The sequence below is a fragment of the Hippocampus zosterae genome, chromosome 15 (genome assembly GCF_025434085.1).
Source record: "Hippocampus zosterae strain Florida chromosome 15, ASM2543408v3, whole genome shotgun sequence".
NCBI classification, from domain to species: Eukaryota; Metazoa; Chordata; class Actinopteri; order Syngnathiformes; family Syngnathidae; genus Hippocampus; species Hippocampus zosterae.
Genome location: NC_067465.1, coordinates 13,164,245 through 13,179,810, shown reverse-complemented (window position 1 = coordinate 13,179,810; position 15,566 = coordinate 13,164,245). Strand labels below are relative to the sequence as shown.

The 15,566-nt window shown below is 43.3% G+C and overlaps 1 protein-coding gene across 1 annotated transcript in view; it reads left to right on the top strand.

Moving 5' to 3' along the window:
* Nucleotides 1–14,550, top strand: part of cdh2 (cadherin 2, type 1, N-cadherin (neuronal)) — a 56,163-nt gene extending 41,613 nt beyond the window's left edge. Inside the window, exons 8-16 of the mRNA XM_052087821.1 lie at nt 641–778; nt 1,072–1,257; nt 2,237–2,490; nt 2,818–2,960; nt 3,735–3,968; nt 5,109–5,342; nt 5,563–5,702; nt 8,651–8,815; nt 13,032–14,550. Coding sequence (XP_051943781.1) covers nt 641–778; nt 1,072–1,257; nt 2,237–2,490; nt 2,818–2,960; nt 3,735–3,968; nt 5,109–5,342; nt 5,563–5,702; nt 8,651–8,815; nt 13,032–13,238 — 1,701 coding nt within the window. The 3' untranslated portion in view covers nt 13,239–14,550. The remainder of the gene's footprint in view (nt 1–640; nt 779–1,071; nt 1,258–2,236; nt 2,491–2,817; nt 2,961–3,734; nt 3,969–5,108; nt 5,343–5,562; nt 5,703–8,650; nt 8,816–13,031) is intronic.
* Nucleotides 14,551–15,566: the final 1,016 nt, after the last annotated feature.

The following is a 15,566-nucleotide window of genomic DNA, read 5'->3' as shown; positions in this document are numbered from 1 at the left end:
GCATGTCGGTTGATGTAATCCTAGTGAGGGCAATCCGGCTTGCTTGCCTGCTCAATCACTTCAGCCTTGGGGCCGCCGTTTTATGTGCGACAGTCGCCACCATGAAAGTAATTTGCCCTATTCTCATTACCAAGTGACTAGTCCATCACCTGAGTAACTGTTAATGTGGAAGTAGTCATCTGTCAACTTCATGCTGGTGTACAGTAAAGTGAAGCAGTGGTGCAACTCCCTCCCTACCTCCTTGGAGAATTAATCAATATTAGTCTAAGGAATAAGAAAGTCATTTTAACTGCGTTACAGTTTGGTTGTGCGCATTTTTATTTTTATGTGTGCTGCCACATTAGTCTGCTAAGGGCACCAGGAAATATCCTCCACAATTTGTATTATGAATTGACTGTTAATTTGATTTGAGTGGTACCACCAAATTGAGACTCGCCAGACATAATCTTGGAATGCTGGAATTTTGTGGGTGTGTGGGGGGGTTAATTTAGGAGTCACCTTATTGACTAAACTGTCAACATCAGAAAATCTTTGAAAAGGGTATACGTGAGGGGCATCATGTTGGACTGTACATTACAATTTTTAAGCCTGTGGAAATAGGTTTTACTACTCTCAAACCATTCATGCTTTTCCACTGCAGAAAGTGCCTCAGTACATGCTGATCGTCCAGGCCACTGACATGGAGGGCAGCCCCATTTACGGCCTCTCCAACACAGCCACCGCCGTGATCAGAGTCACCGACATCAATGACAATCCGCCAGAGTTCACAGCTGACATGGTAAGCAGTGAGTGAACAGCTACCCTGGATTCGCAACTCTGCCCAGTTTCGATATGGATGCGCTCCGGCGGCAACTGCGCTCTCTTATTTAGTTTATGTTCAGCTGCACAAGCAGTCAGTCAGGCGTGGAGGCGCTCCCGCCCGCACACATGCAACAATGGGCGAGCGCAAAAAGTCCTTTGAGTGAGACGTGATGTTATTGTGCTGTTCGATTACAACGGGCACCGAAATGACCACGAAAAGATAAGAACCCAACATTTGTCTGATGACTAATGGTACGCTTGTTCCTGCAGTTTTTCGGCGAGGTGCAAGAAAACCGCGTGAATGTGATTGTGGCCAACCTGACGGTGACTGACAAAGACCAGCCCAACACTCAGGCCTGGAACGCCGTCTACAAAATCACTGGGGGCGACCCCACCGGCAGGTTCTCTGTGCCCACTGATCCCACCAATAACGAGGGCCTGGTGACGGTTGTCAAGGTAAGGTTACCTTTTCGAACCTTACCAATTACATTCGTAGAGAAACGCTGTATAGTTCCCATGTTTCATGGTGTGACAGACTTTTGCGTTTTGGTCAAAGCAAGTACACAAGCACATTGCAGACATGGCCGGACAGTACCGAATCAAATGTTCACAGCCAAGACACTTTTACAAAAACTCAACTCAGCTATATTTCTAGAGCTTTTTTTTTATTTTTATTAAAACAAGCACCGCTGTATGCCAAGTGCTGTCCATGGAGCAAAAATACAACAAACAATAAATGAATCAAAGACAGTAGAAAACACAAAAACAGTCAAACTAAAAATCAAGTCTCATGGTGAGTCCAAAAGCCAAAGAATGAAAAAGAGTTTTAGGAGTAATATTTAAGATGGGCAGCGAGGGGGCTTGCTTTCAGCGAGAGCAACGGAAAAGGCTCAATCCCCTCTGAACCTCCGCTTAATTGAAAGCAATCACAGTAATAAATCAGATGTACTTGAAGCGGTTTAAAAATAGTCGTGTCCTGCTGACCGCGTGGGCCACCAGTTGAAAATTCCCGCTTTAGAAGAGAGCAAGATGTCTTATTGTTGTTATGTACTGTAGCTATTTAGACATGAATGCAGCCATCAACAATACAAACACGCAGTGGCATTTAGGAGCAAGTCTAACGGATAATAGTTGTTGATCAGCCAGATTAATTTGAGTCGTGTCTTCTCATTTGTATTTCAAACAGAAGAAGGTAATTAATAAGAAGCTGGCGGGCTTGCTGCTCTCCATTAATTCACCAAGGCACCGAATGAATATCTGAGTCTATTGTGGGTCTTTCACAGGAGGAGTTTCAGGGAGGGGAAATGGAAATGCTTTAATTTGCCTTGTTACTCTCACATCATGTTCTGCCATTTAATACTAATTCCTCCTTCCCCCCTCAACCTATTTCATGTGATGACGTATGCCTCGCTATCTCTGTCCTCTGTTTTCCCAGCCGATTGACTATGAAATGCACAGGGTATACGTGCTGACAGTAGAGGCCAGAAATGAGGAGCCCCTAGCCAGAGGCATCCACTCTCCCCGTCAATCCACCGCCACCGTCACCATACGAGTGCTGGACGTCAACGAGAGCCCTTACTTTGATCCCAACCCCAAACTCATTAAACTGGAAGAGGGAAAGCCGGCGGAGTCCATGCTGACCACCTTCACAGCGCAGGACCCTGATCGCTTCATGCAGCAAATTATCCGGTAGGAGGTTAAAAACAAGCAGCGCCTACTGTATTCTGGTTAAATCGCAGCCGATGATGAGCAACAGTTGTGATACTTTTTGACTCCCATCTGTGAATATTCATTACGCTATGTGTGAAATTGATAGGGACACGATGTTAGCTTGACAGCTCCTTTCAGTTCACTCATCGGAGTACCTTTGTATCTGTAGGCTCTTGGTTGCTCCACACGTTTGTATTTTTCCACAAAACGAATGACTGGATGTCGCCACGTGCGAAACAAAACAGCCTTATTCAACATTGATAGAAGTTCAGTGAGGTGATTATGAATGTGAGCGTCTTTCATCAGCTACACAAGACTCTCCGATCCCGCCAACTGGCTGAGGATTGATCCAAACAATGGTAGAATCACAACAATGGCCGTTTTGGACCGAGAATCGCCTTTTGTGAAGAACAGCATGTACAATGCCACATTCCTGGCCACTGACAACGGTAGGTAACCATGCACATTTGTATTGTTCAGCTCCTTTCAATGCGCTGCTCTCATGGTTTAGCTGCTTCCGTCGGGATGCTTCAAAGTGACTATTGTCAGAAGGTGATGCCGTGTACAAGGATCGATGTCTAATTGAGCCACTTGTGGGACAACAACACACGTCCAGCATGCCCGAAAGACAAACACTGACCACTATTCACCTTAAGGCTAATGTGTTAAGAATCTGAAACGCATCCAGCTGCATGGATAAAGTCGACTTTTCCCTGAAGAGGATTTACCTCGGTTCGAGTGTACCCTGTTCTGCAGAGCATAGCGAAGGCCAACAGGCTTAAAACTTTGCCAGCAAATAGGTTTCTCAGTATTAATGGGTCAGGACTGGATGACTAGCTCCTTTGAGCGTGGCCTGAATGGTAAAGAAGCATCTTAGCACAGTGAATACATAGAGGAAGCCTGAGAGGAGCGACAGTGGCCTCTGTTTTGCTGCTTTAGTATTCCCATCCTGTGTCCTTGGTCAGGAAGGCGTTCTTCCCTCCTCCGCACGCACACACTCGCACTATCCAAATGTTCTAGTACCGCACTCTTTCTGTCTGCCACCTCACTTGAGATTACTTTCTTAAATCAGTATGCCGTTTGGATGGGGCCAATCCCACTGGAGTCGATAACTGTTTGGAAACACAACAATCGCCTCTTCTTTTCTGCCCACCGCATATTTCCGCAATCAACTTTCAAGATTTGCATAAATGTCTATGCACGTGTGTTTCGTGGCAATGCAGGCAAGCCTTTCGCCACTGGCACTGGCACGCTGCAGATCTACCTGACGGACATCAACGACAACGCCCCGAGGGTGTTCCCCCAGGAAGTGGAAATATGCGAGAAACCCGAGCCCAACGCCATCAACATAACGGCGATCGACGGTGACTTAATGCCCAACGCTGGGCCCTTTGCCTTCGAGTTGGCAAACATGCCCGTCGATGTTAAGAGGAACTGGACCATCACCAGGATCAGTGGTAGGAATGACTATGCTAATGCAGTAGTGAAGTCATAATTTGACAGTCAACAAATCATATGAAAAATCTCCTTTAGACCATAAATATGAGACAACATGAAAAACAATCTGTCCAGCCCAGTCCGCCGCTGAGTAACCAAATTCATTGCGCGCCATTTATAACCTTGCAACTTCATACATTGGGACTGTCATAAGCAATCTCCAGTACCTGCTCAACTCATGTTTTAAACAAGACAGTATCAATTTGTAGCAGCTGCCCATTTTCTTGCAGCCCTCAGTCTCTTCAGGAAAAAAAAAAGTCTGCGTCTCATGTCAGCATCTATCTTGTCGAGTATTGACTATTCTGTACCAGGCGAGGATTGCTGCTAATGTTGGTAATATTAACAACCTGCGATTGGAATGTGGCTCTTAATGAAATGTTGAGCACATTCTGCTAGAAACCACCCCAAAACTTTTTAGCTAGAGACGCCTGTACTGAAATACAATGTATCTTTTTTGGATAATACCATTTGGATAATCGCAACGAGGAGTTTTAAGCTTAAGCAGCATTATCCAATGTCATTCAGTAGATTTGTGAGCCAGAAATCGAAAATCCTTGTTTTGGATTTTATATACTAATGCAAGTTGGAATTTGTCATACATAGCATATACGTGCATGTATCTGCAAATAGCAGCCGGGGTGTTTTTCTTACTCAGCTGGAAGGAAGGCCGGGCATCTATTTTAACACAATTTGGGAATAATAAACACCACTAGCATTCCAGTCCTGTATTACAATTTATTTCCAGTATATTTTAAAGTGTAATTTAAAAAGGACTCCCATGGAGAAATTTAGTGACAAGAAGCAAGGCAGAATGGGCACAACAAATAAGATCCCAGTAAGCTTCCACCTTTTGTCAAGGAACACAGTTAAAATGGGCTCAGCAGTTAACTCTTTAATGTCAGTGTTTGAACAATTGTGGCCTCGAAGCAATTTGAGGGATGACACACTCACCAAACTAATTGGGGCAAAGCGGTTATTTGAGGCCAACCACTATTTGAGGAAATGTGGTTTTTGTAGTGGTTTGACAAGTGTGCAACAATGAACATGACCCAAACAAGCTCACTTTTAAGCAGCCCTACCTTCTCTTTGTTGCTCTGCAGGTGACTACGCTCAGTTGCGCCTCAAGATCGGTTTCCTCGAGAGTGGCATTTACGACCTGCCCATCATCATCACGGACTCTGGAAACCTGCCCTTGTTCAACACCTCCCACCTGAGGGTCAAAGTGTGCCAGTGCGACATCAACGGCGACTGCACGGACCAGCAGCACATCATGGCCGCCGGCCTGGGCACGGGCGCCATCATCGCCATCCTGCTGTGCATCATCATCCTCCTCAGTGAGTGTCACCTAAACACTGCCATCGTAGATTAGCAGAGCAGCTAAACCTGATCCCAATGACGATTAGATGAGCACAGGATTATCAAACAAATATATAGTTTACATCCGGCCTGAAATGCTAAGACACAGGATCCGATTACACGTGAATGAAAATACAGTATAAGCACGGTTCCGTTTTGTAATACGACGCTACTTGTGTGTGTGTGCGCACTTTGCAGTTCTGGTGCTACTTTTTGTGGTTTGGATGAAGCGCCGCGATAAAGAACGACAGGCTAAGCAACTCCTCATTGATCCTGAGGATGACGTGCGAGACAACATTCTCAAGTATGATGAGGAAGGCGGTGGAGAAGAGGATCAGGTAGGAATGATGCCACTCACACACACCCACGTGCACAAAGTAAAAACCTTCAATAACACTGTGGATTATTTGAAAAGCCCTGAAAGCACTTGTTTTTGCCAAGCAATCAGTTATTTCAATGGAAAATTCGCACTCCAAAGGATGACTGAGAGACTGCTTTGGGGTCCTGGAAAATGTCTCCAAGCCAAGGTCTAAAACATCCTATGTATCCATTCATCATAATACTGTCCCAAATATTGTGAGTCTGTCACTCAAATAAACAGCTATTTTTTTTATTAGTTGGGAAGCACATTTGTTCTCAGTACTTTGATTGGCTGCTCACCTGCCTCCACCATTTGATTGGTAGTCTTGCCACATTAGGGAAATTACAATGCATTTTTCCCCCCAAAAGGACCAGAAAACGGGCACAGGTTGAAAATAAAATTATAGATGATTTTAATATTCCCATGGTTTAGTCTGGGACTCCCTCCAACCCATCTATTGCGACCCACTGGTGAAGGTGAAGCCGTGTTGGTGGACGAACAACTCTTTCCGTCTGTCGCTAAATGGAGAATTTGAGAATTCAACTGTGAAGGTTCTGCATATGGGCAGAACAGTTAGAATCAATGATACAAACACACTACGGTCTAGTTGGTTCTGAAAATAATGATGTGTTCTCCAGCGTTACTGCTTTTCACTTTATAACCCAAACACTCGCACCCCCACACCGCATCCTGAACACGCCAGAGGCATGAATAAAGTCCCGTCTCTGCATCTTGTCGCGCTGATCAGGCATGTAGCGACACAAATTCAATTGTCCTAATGACCCCTTGTTAGCACAACGGAATCAGTTCTTGGGGGGGTGAGGGAAAGGCGGCGTTATTCCACATAGGCTATTCTCTCACCGGCTGAAGTGCGGCAGTGGTTCGCATATTGCACAAATAAGCGGGAGACCCCGCTCTGACTTGGCACAATGGCAAAATAGCCTGGGAGACTTGTAATTGGTGCGCTGATGTCATTTGGAGACAGGCATCTGCTGTGCGCCAATAATGAAGCTCTGTGTAAGGTAACAATATGACGACAAGCCTGTCAAAACATCTGCAGGCAGAGAGAGAGAGCGACAGAGAGAGGTTCTTACGTGTATTTATGTCCACACATAAAAACACACACTTTGTAGAGCAGTACGTGTCCAAAAAAAGAAGTAATGCTGCTCAAAAGCAAATTAAGTCCAAGCTGTCGTTTATTGAGAGCGAACAAATTTCTCTTCAAAATGGCACAAAGGACAGCAGGATAAAATGGCCTCATCTGCGCTGTCCAGGGAGTCAATACTGTCTTAAAAAAAAGGGGGGGGGGGTCCGACTTTCCTGGTGCTGTGGTCTGTATAATACCCACCTCTGTTCGCCCTATCTCCCACCAGGGAGGAAATTGAAGTGTCAGTCCATTTGGTGCTCTCACAGTGTACGATTTTAGCCGCTGCCGCACTGTGATGCAGTCACTATCGCAGGCAGACAGATGATCAGGTTGAGCTCAGAGAAAACGGCCGATTATATAGTTGCACACCAGCACGCTGTTGGAGTAAACAAGCAGATCAGTCGCCTACGTATTAACTCAGAGAAAGCGTGACTTAGTTGCTGTCGTCCCCATGCATGAATGAAAACGTAGGAATCGATACACGAAACGGTGTTCCCGAATGAGGAGGTTTTGAAGTTTCTGAATGAAAAGTTCCTTTTTTTATTTTATTTTATTTTTTTAAATTTTGCGACTCGATGTGTTTTTCATACAAATACATACTGATTGTCTGATTAGGTGGATATGTAACTCCTACTAGGATTTTTTTTTTACAGAGATTTATGGGGTTGGTAAAAAGAAGTACTTGGCGGCTGCCCCCGCAATAAAAAAATCGGATGCAACACAGGGCTGTCCTGTTTATGATACGTGCGACACGAGGATGAATGTTGAGTTATTCACACAAAACACAATACATTTGGGGTTACACTTGTTGGTTTGATATTTATGGCTTTTCATTAGTATTTTACTATAATTATGACTTTACCACTTAGTATATCTTAATTACCTTGATTCTTATCTTGATTACCACATATTATCACTGTTAAGTTTGTACAAATTTAGGTTACATCACTGTCACTGGAATAGAATTCTGTCATAAAAAAGAGCACACTCTGCATCTCCAAATTGTTCCTTTTTAATCCAAATCCCCAAATAACGTGGTTTTTCTAAAAATGAGTTTCGAAAAAGTATGCAATGTTAAATGTGGGTCATTAGCACTGGTGGCTGTGTGTGCGAATGAATCTTTTCCTATGAAGGCCTTCTTGCTTTGTTTCGATTCCAGTGACCCTTTCTGGTATGACTTAAAAAACACACACAACAGTACAGTGGCTGGAGTCAGCCTGGAACGAACCAAAGATGATGGATGACATTCCTGTATGATGACCACTGTTTGGATCCAACACTGCCTCGGGGCTCACTGGCATGAGTGTACACATGAATAATCCAGTTAGACAGGAGATGAGACTGATGTGTGCGGAGTAGAGTAGGTGTACTTTTCATTTATACATCACACTGCGGGCAAGGAGCTGTAAGTACGTACGTGTGTAGGAACTGAGAAACGACACCTGTATATTGAAAGGGGATATTAGAGATAGACGGATTAGGGACTGTCCATCCCGCATGCTTATTAGGCGCGCCGTATCTTCTGCTGCGCTGATACCATCCGACGATTCACCCTCTCCCAGGCCATGATTTAGCGTTGCCTTGGTAATGTTAATAGGATTAGCCTTGCCTTATGCAGAGCCACCATGTCACGTCTGGCCATTGATTAGAGTCTGCACTTCCAGTGGCTGCAGCGCCATTCGTATGACATGTCTGATGTTTTCACGGCTTTCTAGTAACAGTTGCACAAGGCTTGATGGTCAGTGGTCTTATCACACACGTCCTTCCTTTCTCTGCAGGACTACGACCTGAGTCAGCTCCAGCAACCGGACACTTTGGAACCCGATGTAATCAAGCCTGTGGGGATCAGACGTCTCGATGAGAGACCGCTCCACCCCGAGCCACAGTACCCGATGAGGTCAGCCGCCCCACACCCCGGAGACATCGGAGACTTCATCAATGAGGTAATAAATAAATAAAGGTTAGATAGTGCCTGCAAAAACCCGGAGGCCATTGCCTCGCAGGGGTGGGCAATGTATGACCCGCTTGCTCTGTTATTTAATCCTGCTCGCCAAGGATTTAAATCAGGGTCCAACATTGGCCCGGGCCACATGTGACTGACTACACTGGGCCACCCGAAGTTCACTAATGCACAATTTCTTAATAAATGTGATTACATCAATAATTGCTTGCAACTATTTCATATTTTGAGTTCTATCCACCTAAATTGATCAATCATCTGTGCTCTTTCCATCGCCCCCTTTCACTGACACATTATTTGCTATTTACTCGCATGCATTTGGGCCACCGAGTCTATCCACATCATTATTTTATCCATGGCCGACATATACTGTCATCCGCTTTTTTTTTAATATACACAGTTCAATGTTTCATATGAAAGGTTTATTTAGTTCTGTATTGTTTTAAATGGGGAATTTCTCCGTTGTGAGACGAATAAAGGTTTTCTTATTCTTATCTTCATGTATTTGCATGCAGTAAGACTACATGCTTCTCTTCTTCATTCATGGGTAGGCGACATATGTAATTATGGATTTTGGTAAGTATTGTTTTAAATGACATTATCTACATGCTGGGGAATGGGGAGTGTGGCTAATTTTTTAATCAGCTGCTTTGATTCCCCCCCCCCTCCCCACAGCCCCTTACTTGTGGACAATATTGGCCACTGGGACGACAAAATTCACACACAATTCACTATTTCATACATAGGGAAAGCCTACATATATAATGATGACTTTCATGCAGTATTGTTTTAAATCAGGGATAGTGCAAGTTCTGGCAGGGCCACCACAACATGGCTCATGATGGCCCGAGAGCGGTGTGAAGTTTAACACACGACACTCTTGATCGCACGTATCATGTATTCTGCCTTGTCTGGGCTCTGCGTAAAAAGCATCAGCGAATAAAATAATGTAGGCCTACATACTGAGTGTGGGTTTGTAAAGAAGCAAAAAACTACACACAGTTCGTGACAAGATGGGTTGTTTTGCTGCAGCAGCATATGCAATCCCAAGGTGCATAATGAAAAGAATGAAAGGCTGAATTTTTTATGAAATTTCCGATCATAAACAATTTGGTTTATAGAACTCTGCATTATGCCGACTCGGGGGAAAATTGACCTCAAACAGAATCAATGAATATTCTGCTGATTGTTCTCCAAGACAAAAGAAGAAATTTTTGGAGTCTTGCACATCCACTCGGACATGTATAAAGCTTCCGAACGTGATGCTAACACACTTAGATATCATAATTATTTTTTTTCCTCCTACACAAGTCGACGCGTCAGAAGAGAAGTGAGAATGAAATACGTACTGAGAGTGCCTGAGGCTGCCATTGACTCGAGCTTGAAGGGAGAATGTCAAATGAAAAGAACAGTCACCGGCTCCAAAAGACGTGTCATTCACAGCATTATAAACAGAATATGTGTCTGCCTTTTGGATGCCAACTATGTTTTTAGATAAGCATTCTGGTGTCTGGCTATCCATAGCTCGTACTGTCACTAAAAGGAAAAATACAGCATTGAAGTCACTGACAACCACAAACTGTGTCCCCAATTATACCCAATTCCATCCGTTAATCCGAAATGAAACCTATGACATGGGCGTGATTAAAGTTGTGCTGATTCTCCAGAGAGGAGTCCTTTACCTCACACGTTTTTCAAAGAGAATAAGGCATCAGATAACAATTCCAAGGACCCAGTAATCCAGAATCCGAACCATAAATCTGACGTAACCCCAACGACCACTCAATTTTGACTCGAACCTTATACCCAAAGGGACAACCGCTGATTCTAAATTGGCCAGTAGGTAAGAATCCTCGAAGGGTGATTTATGACATCAGTGTCATAAATGCCAATGCCAAGTTTCTAATAACGCAGAATTTAAACTGACTATTCGAGCATGAACACAATCGAATCTTCCCCCGAATGAGCAGGACAAGTGGACGATCGTGCAGGGATCAAATTGCATTGCGTGATTGTTTAACCTTATAAAGCTGCCCGTGGCGTTTTTTGGCTGCAGACCGAGCGATGGGCTATAACCAGCGGAGCAATTACGCTTGTAATTGTAATGAACGATCCCGGTGTAATATTCCCCTCCAGATTATCAGGCCGGCAGCAAACACTCGACAGTGTCTAACAAGTGGGAAGTAATTGCTTCTTGTCTCGACACTTTAAATCAATCTGTCTCTTTTCTGGAAAAAGCAATGCCAATGCCTTCCCAGTCACGTGAGGGCTGCGCCGTCTCATCCGTCCGACTCTTTCATCCGTTTATTATTCGGGAGTTGGCTTCTATCCGAAGTGCTCGGTGGCCAAAGCGCACGTCAACGCCTATGTGACTGATCCTTCAGGTCTTTGGCGCACCCTCGGTGAGGGGACGAGTCTCAAAAAATCAATAGTGAGGAGCTCTCACGGCGCAATGATTTCTGGGAATGTGGAGGGCCATCTTTCAATGCTTGCCGCAAGATAAAGGCGCACGTGCGTGACAAACGCATTCTCCCTTTTGCCCAAGCCACAGATGTGCTCAGTGCTTTTCGTGAGTATTTATTCATGAGCGCCAGATTGCTATCGAGATTAAAGATGACAAGGTATCGCTGCCATGTGCTCTCAAATCTTCTGAACAGCAAAGAGGGTGCGGCTAAGCTCTGCGCTCACTGTAGGATAAAGTTCACCTTCCAGGTCTCTCAAGACTGGAATTTACCCGAGTGTGACTAGTTGAAAGGAAGCGACACGATCGTGTGTTTGGGGAAAATGCCAACTATAAATCTACTCGGGAGGACTGGAACGCCACTGATTCTTGGCTCTCGGCTTAACGCGACTTCATCTTGACCACTCTTAAAAGTTGGCAGCAGACAGACCCAAGCACACATTCATCCAGAATCCCGACCATAGCAAAATGAAGCCCGACGACTACTCAAGCCTGACTAGAATCTGATCTCCCTCGCCCCATAATAAAAGAAGAATGACTGAATGTCAGTTTTCGGCTCAACGGGCCTAAACCTTGACCCTTTATTATGCAAAGGGAATGACAGCAACAGACCTCTGGCACACAGTAATCCAGAATCGCAACGATAACGTAGAATAAACTCATTAATACTCAAGTGTGACTCGAACCGAACCAAAAAAGGAAGAACCGCTGATTCATGATGCTTGCTTGGTTGTCATCCTATCTCAGCTGTGACCGAAGGATGCAGACAACAACCTCAGAAGCATCCAATAAACAAAGCAAACCACACATTTGATTCAATATTTATGACGACTTGAATTTGACGGCAACCTGATCTCCCGCCCAACAAGCAGAGGATGAAGTGCAAAATCTTGTTCCAGGAATACGAGTCTTTATGTTGACCCTTCTAACACTTGTGAACATGGCGGACCTCTGGAAATTCAACCGTTACGAGCAACTTGTGAGTGATCCAAGTTCACGCCACCTTAAATCTACCTTCAACAATGTCGAAAAGAAAGATGACAGAAATTATTTACATTTAAAACGCACGCTACTAAATACTACTACCTAATAATGCGCAAATACTGTGTAGTTTGTCAAATGTAAATTTCTTACACTGCTGTTATATTCGCAAATACATTGTTTTGCCATTAAAGTACATTTTCATTGTGGGTGTTAGAGGTAAAGGACTGGTCAGATGTTTGAGGTATCACCCGCAAAAATATTAATAATAAAAAAAAATGTTATAAAATATTATGAGCGTGAAAGTTACTAATAGATCTTTTTACTGACAATTTGTTTTCTGTTTTTTTAGGTCCACAATAGTTGATTTGGATTAAATCTTACCCATATTCTACTGATCACCCCCCCCAAAAAAAACAAATAAATAGATAAATTGATAGATATAAATAAATGGGGTGAGGGAGAGGGTGAGGGAGAGGGTGAAGTTCAAACTTTGCGTGTGTGCGTGCCGTGGTAGCGCAACAATCCAGTAGCCTTGAAAACAGGAGTCAGCATGCTCTTTATTGGCTGGCACTCAAAAGGTTCTCTCTACTTTTATGGCTGCCATTCGAAGAGTAAAGAGCCGCCACCCAGCAGTGTTGGGAATTTGCTGGTTTATTCCCATTGATTTCTGATCATTCCCATGCAAAATTTCCATCATTTAGCAACCTTTATCCGGATTGGTTTTAACTGCGCCGTTGGTTTCCCTCTCTTGCAGGGCCTGAAGGCAGCAGACAACGATCCCACCGCTCCCCCCTACGATTCTCTGCTGGTGTTTGACTACGAGGGCAGCGGCTCCACCGCCGGTTCCCTGAGCTCACTCAACTCATCCAGCAGCGGGGGCGATCAGGATTACGATTACCTGAACGACTGGGGCCCTCGCTTCCGAAAACTGGCGGACATGTACGGCGGGAGTGATGACTAAGACCCGAGGGAGGACACGAAAGAAGAAGACCACGACGACGAAATGAAGGAAAGATTCCCTGTGGATGGACTTGGAATTGTTGCAACTGGACTGTGAGAGAAAAGAAAGGAAAAAAGGATGCAGAGATTTTTTTTTCAAAAAACAAAAAAACAAAACTAAACAAAAAAAAAACCCAACCACAACCAACCAACCCGGCTTATTGTTGTAGTTTCCGCGTACATAATGCTTGTGGGCCGGTGGACGCGCACACCATTCAAGACTGTTGTTGGGTATTGACTGCGCTCAGTTACACTTGAACTTCACAGTACAGAAGCACTGGGATATAATGTGCCTTTTTGTACATTTCTTTTGGGATGGAAATGATTAGTTTTATGTTCAAGGCTTTAATGGTACTGACTTTTTTTTTTGCAGTGAATTCAAAGCTAAGTATGTGACACTCTGGTACGCTTCGATCACCCCGTTTGTTCTTTCTTTTTCTTTCTTTCTTTCTTTCTTTCCATTTGTTTGTGAAGGCTTATTTAATGAAGGATCATCTTTCGGCCCGGATGGAAAGAACAATGAAGAGCAGCACTGTAGAGTTTGCGAGACTTGTCTAAAATATGCAGCGTAGTCGCAGCGAAGGGAGTTATGAATCACCCTTTTGTAGCAGATTATTTTCTTTTATTTTGTCTGGAGTGATGTAGTACAGTGTTAGACAAAAACAACAAAAAAAACTGTTTTGATCAATGTTCACTGATCAACTTCATTTGCCTTAGTCATCATCTGATATTTTGGACTTTTACTTCACTGTAAAAAGATGTGTGTACATAATGTTTTGTTTTCTTTTTATCTTTTCTTTGGGTGTAGGATATGAACAAGTGCAAAAAGTTCCAAAAACTGTAAATGATTCATTTGGACATCAAAAATTAACCTTTGTTTTTTTGTGCATGTTTTTATCTTTTAATGACGACGAAACGTACTAAGAAAAAAAATGGTGCTCCCCAAATTTATTTCCAAGATGGAGGGGAAAAAATCAGGGTGCCAGTCTATGTGTAAAAGCTGAGAGATTTTGTATGACAAGATAATTTGAAAGTAAAAAAAAAAATGTTTGAAGAATTGTCGTCTCGTCAGCACAACTGTTGAATTTGTACCAAAAAAAAAAAGGCGTGGGCGAGGGGGTGTGAGATGCAAGGCACTGATTATTAAAGCTGAGCTTTAATAGTGAAAACATTTTGGACTTGAGCTGTGTGGAAAAGCGTTTTGTTCTGCTCAACTAATTATCTCTCTCTTACCCAAACTATCCAAATAAAAGTCCAGTTTTGGAGCTCAAAAATGTCCTCCTCATTCATTTGTATTCAAGTCAAATACACAGCGGCTTCGGTTCACCACAGAGAAACCTGAATTTGCACGCAAGTACATACTTTCTTCTCTGTAGTATATGTTTGGCGCTTGTGAACGTGGTGACCTGTGGTGACTGCTACAAGCAGCTTGTGGTTGATTGTGTTTGTCATTTAAATTAAATCCACTACAAAGAATAAGTGAGAGAGACGATAGATCATTTCCATTTCTAAGTAGAAGAGTAGTACATGCACACAGACACTACCAAATACTACTACTACTATGAATTGGTGTACAAAAAGCAAACGTAATTAGCATAAAAGATACTTTGTGCATAAAGTAGCGATTAAAACAATTCGGTTTTCGAACAGCCTTCTGGAACGGATTACGGCCGAAAACCGAGGTTTGACTGTGTGTGTGTGTGTGTGTGTGTGTGTGTATATATATATATATATATATATATATATATATATATATACACACACATATATTTCTTACTATGATAGTTTTTAGAAATATTGTAAAAATAATCATTTTAATTGTCAATACGAGGTTGGCCACATTGTGACTCACGCGTAATTCACAGGTTCTCTGACTTTGCCTCTTCATCCTGACCGCGCTTTGCTGGAGTGTCTTTTTCTACTGAAGGCCGTGGTGCGGCTGTCTTTGTCCGAGAGTAGGACACTATCATTTACACGACAAATTCATTTGGAGTTTTTGTACTGTATTTACCTTACAGAAGGAATGAACAGTTGTACTAATTTGTCCAATCTTTTTTGACGCATGCATCTGTCTTGCTACCAAGTACGGAGTGTGAGTGCTTTATCTGCCTCTGCAGTTGGAGATGACCATCAGTGTGGCTTTATCACCATTTCTTTTTATCTCCATAGTTCTTCTTTTAACATGCTACTTTTCCTTCACTGTGTCAAAAAAAAATGTTCAAGGCCCTTTTTTGTTTCCGACCGCAGGATCAAAACAATGTTCTTGTGGCCATATTGAGTCAAGGTGAAA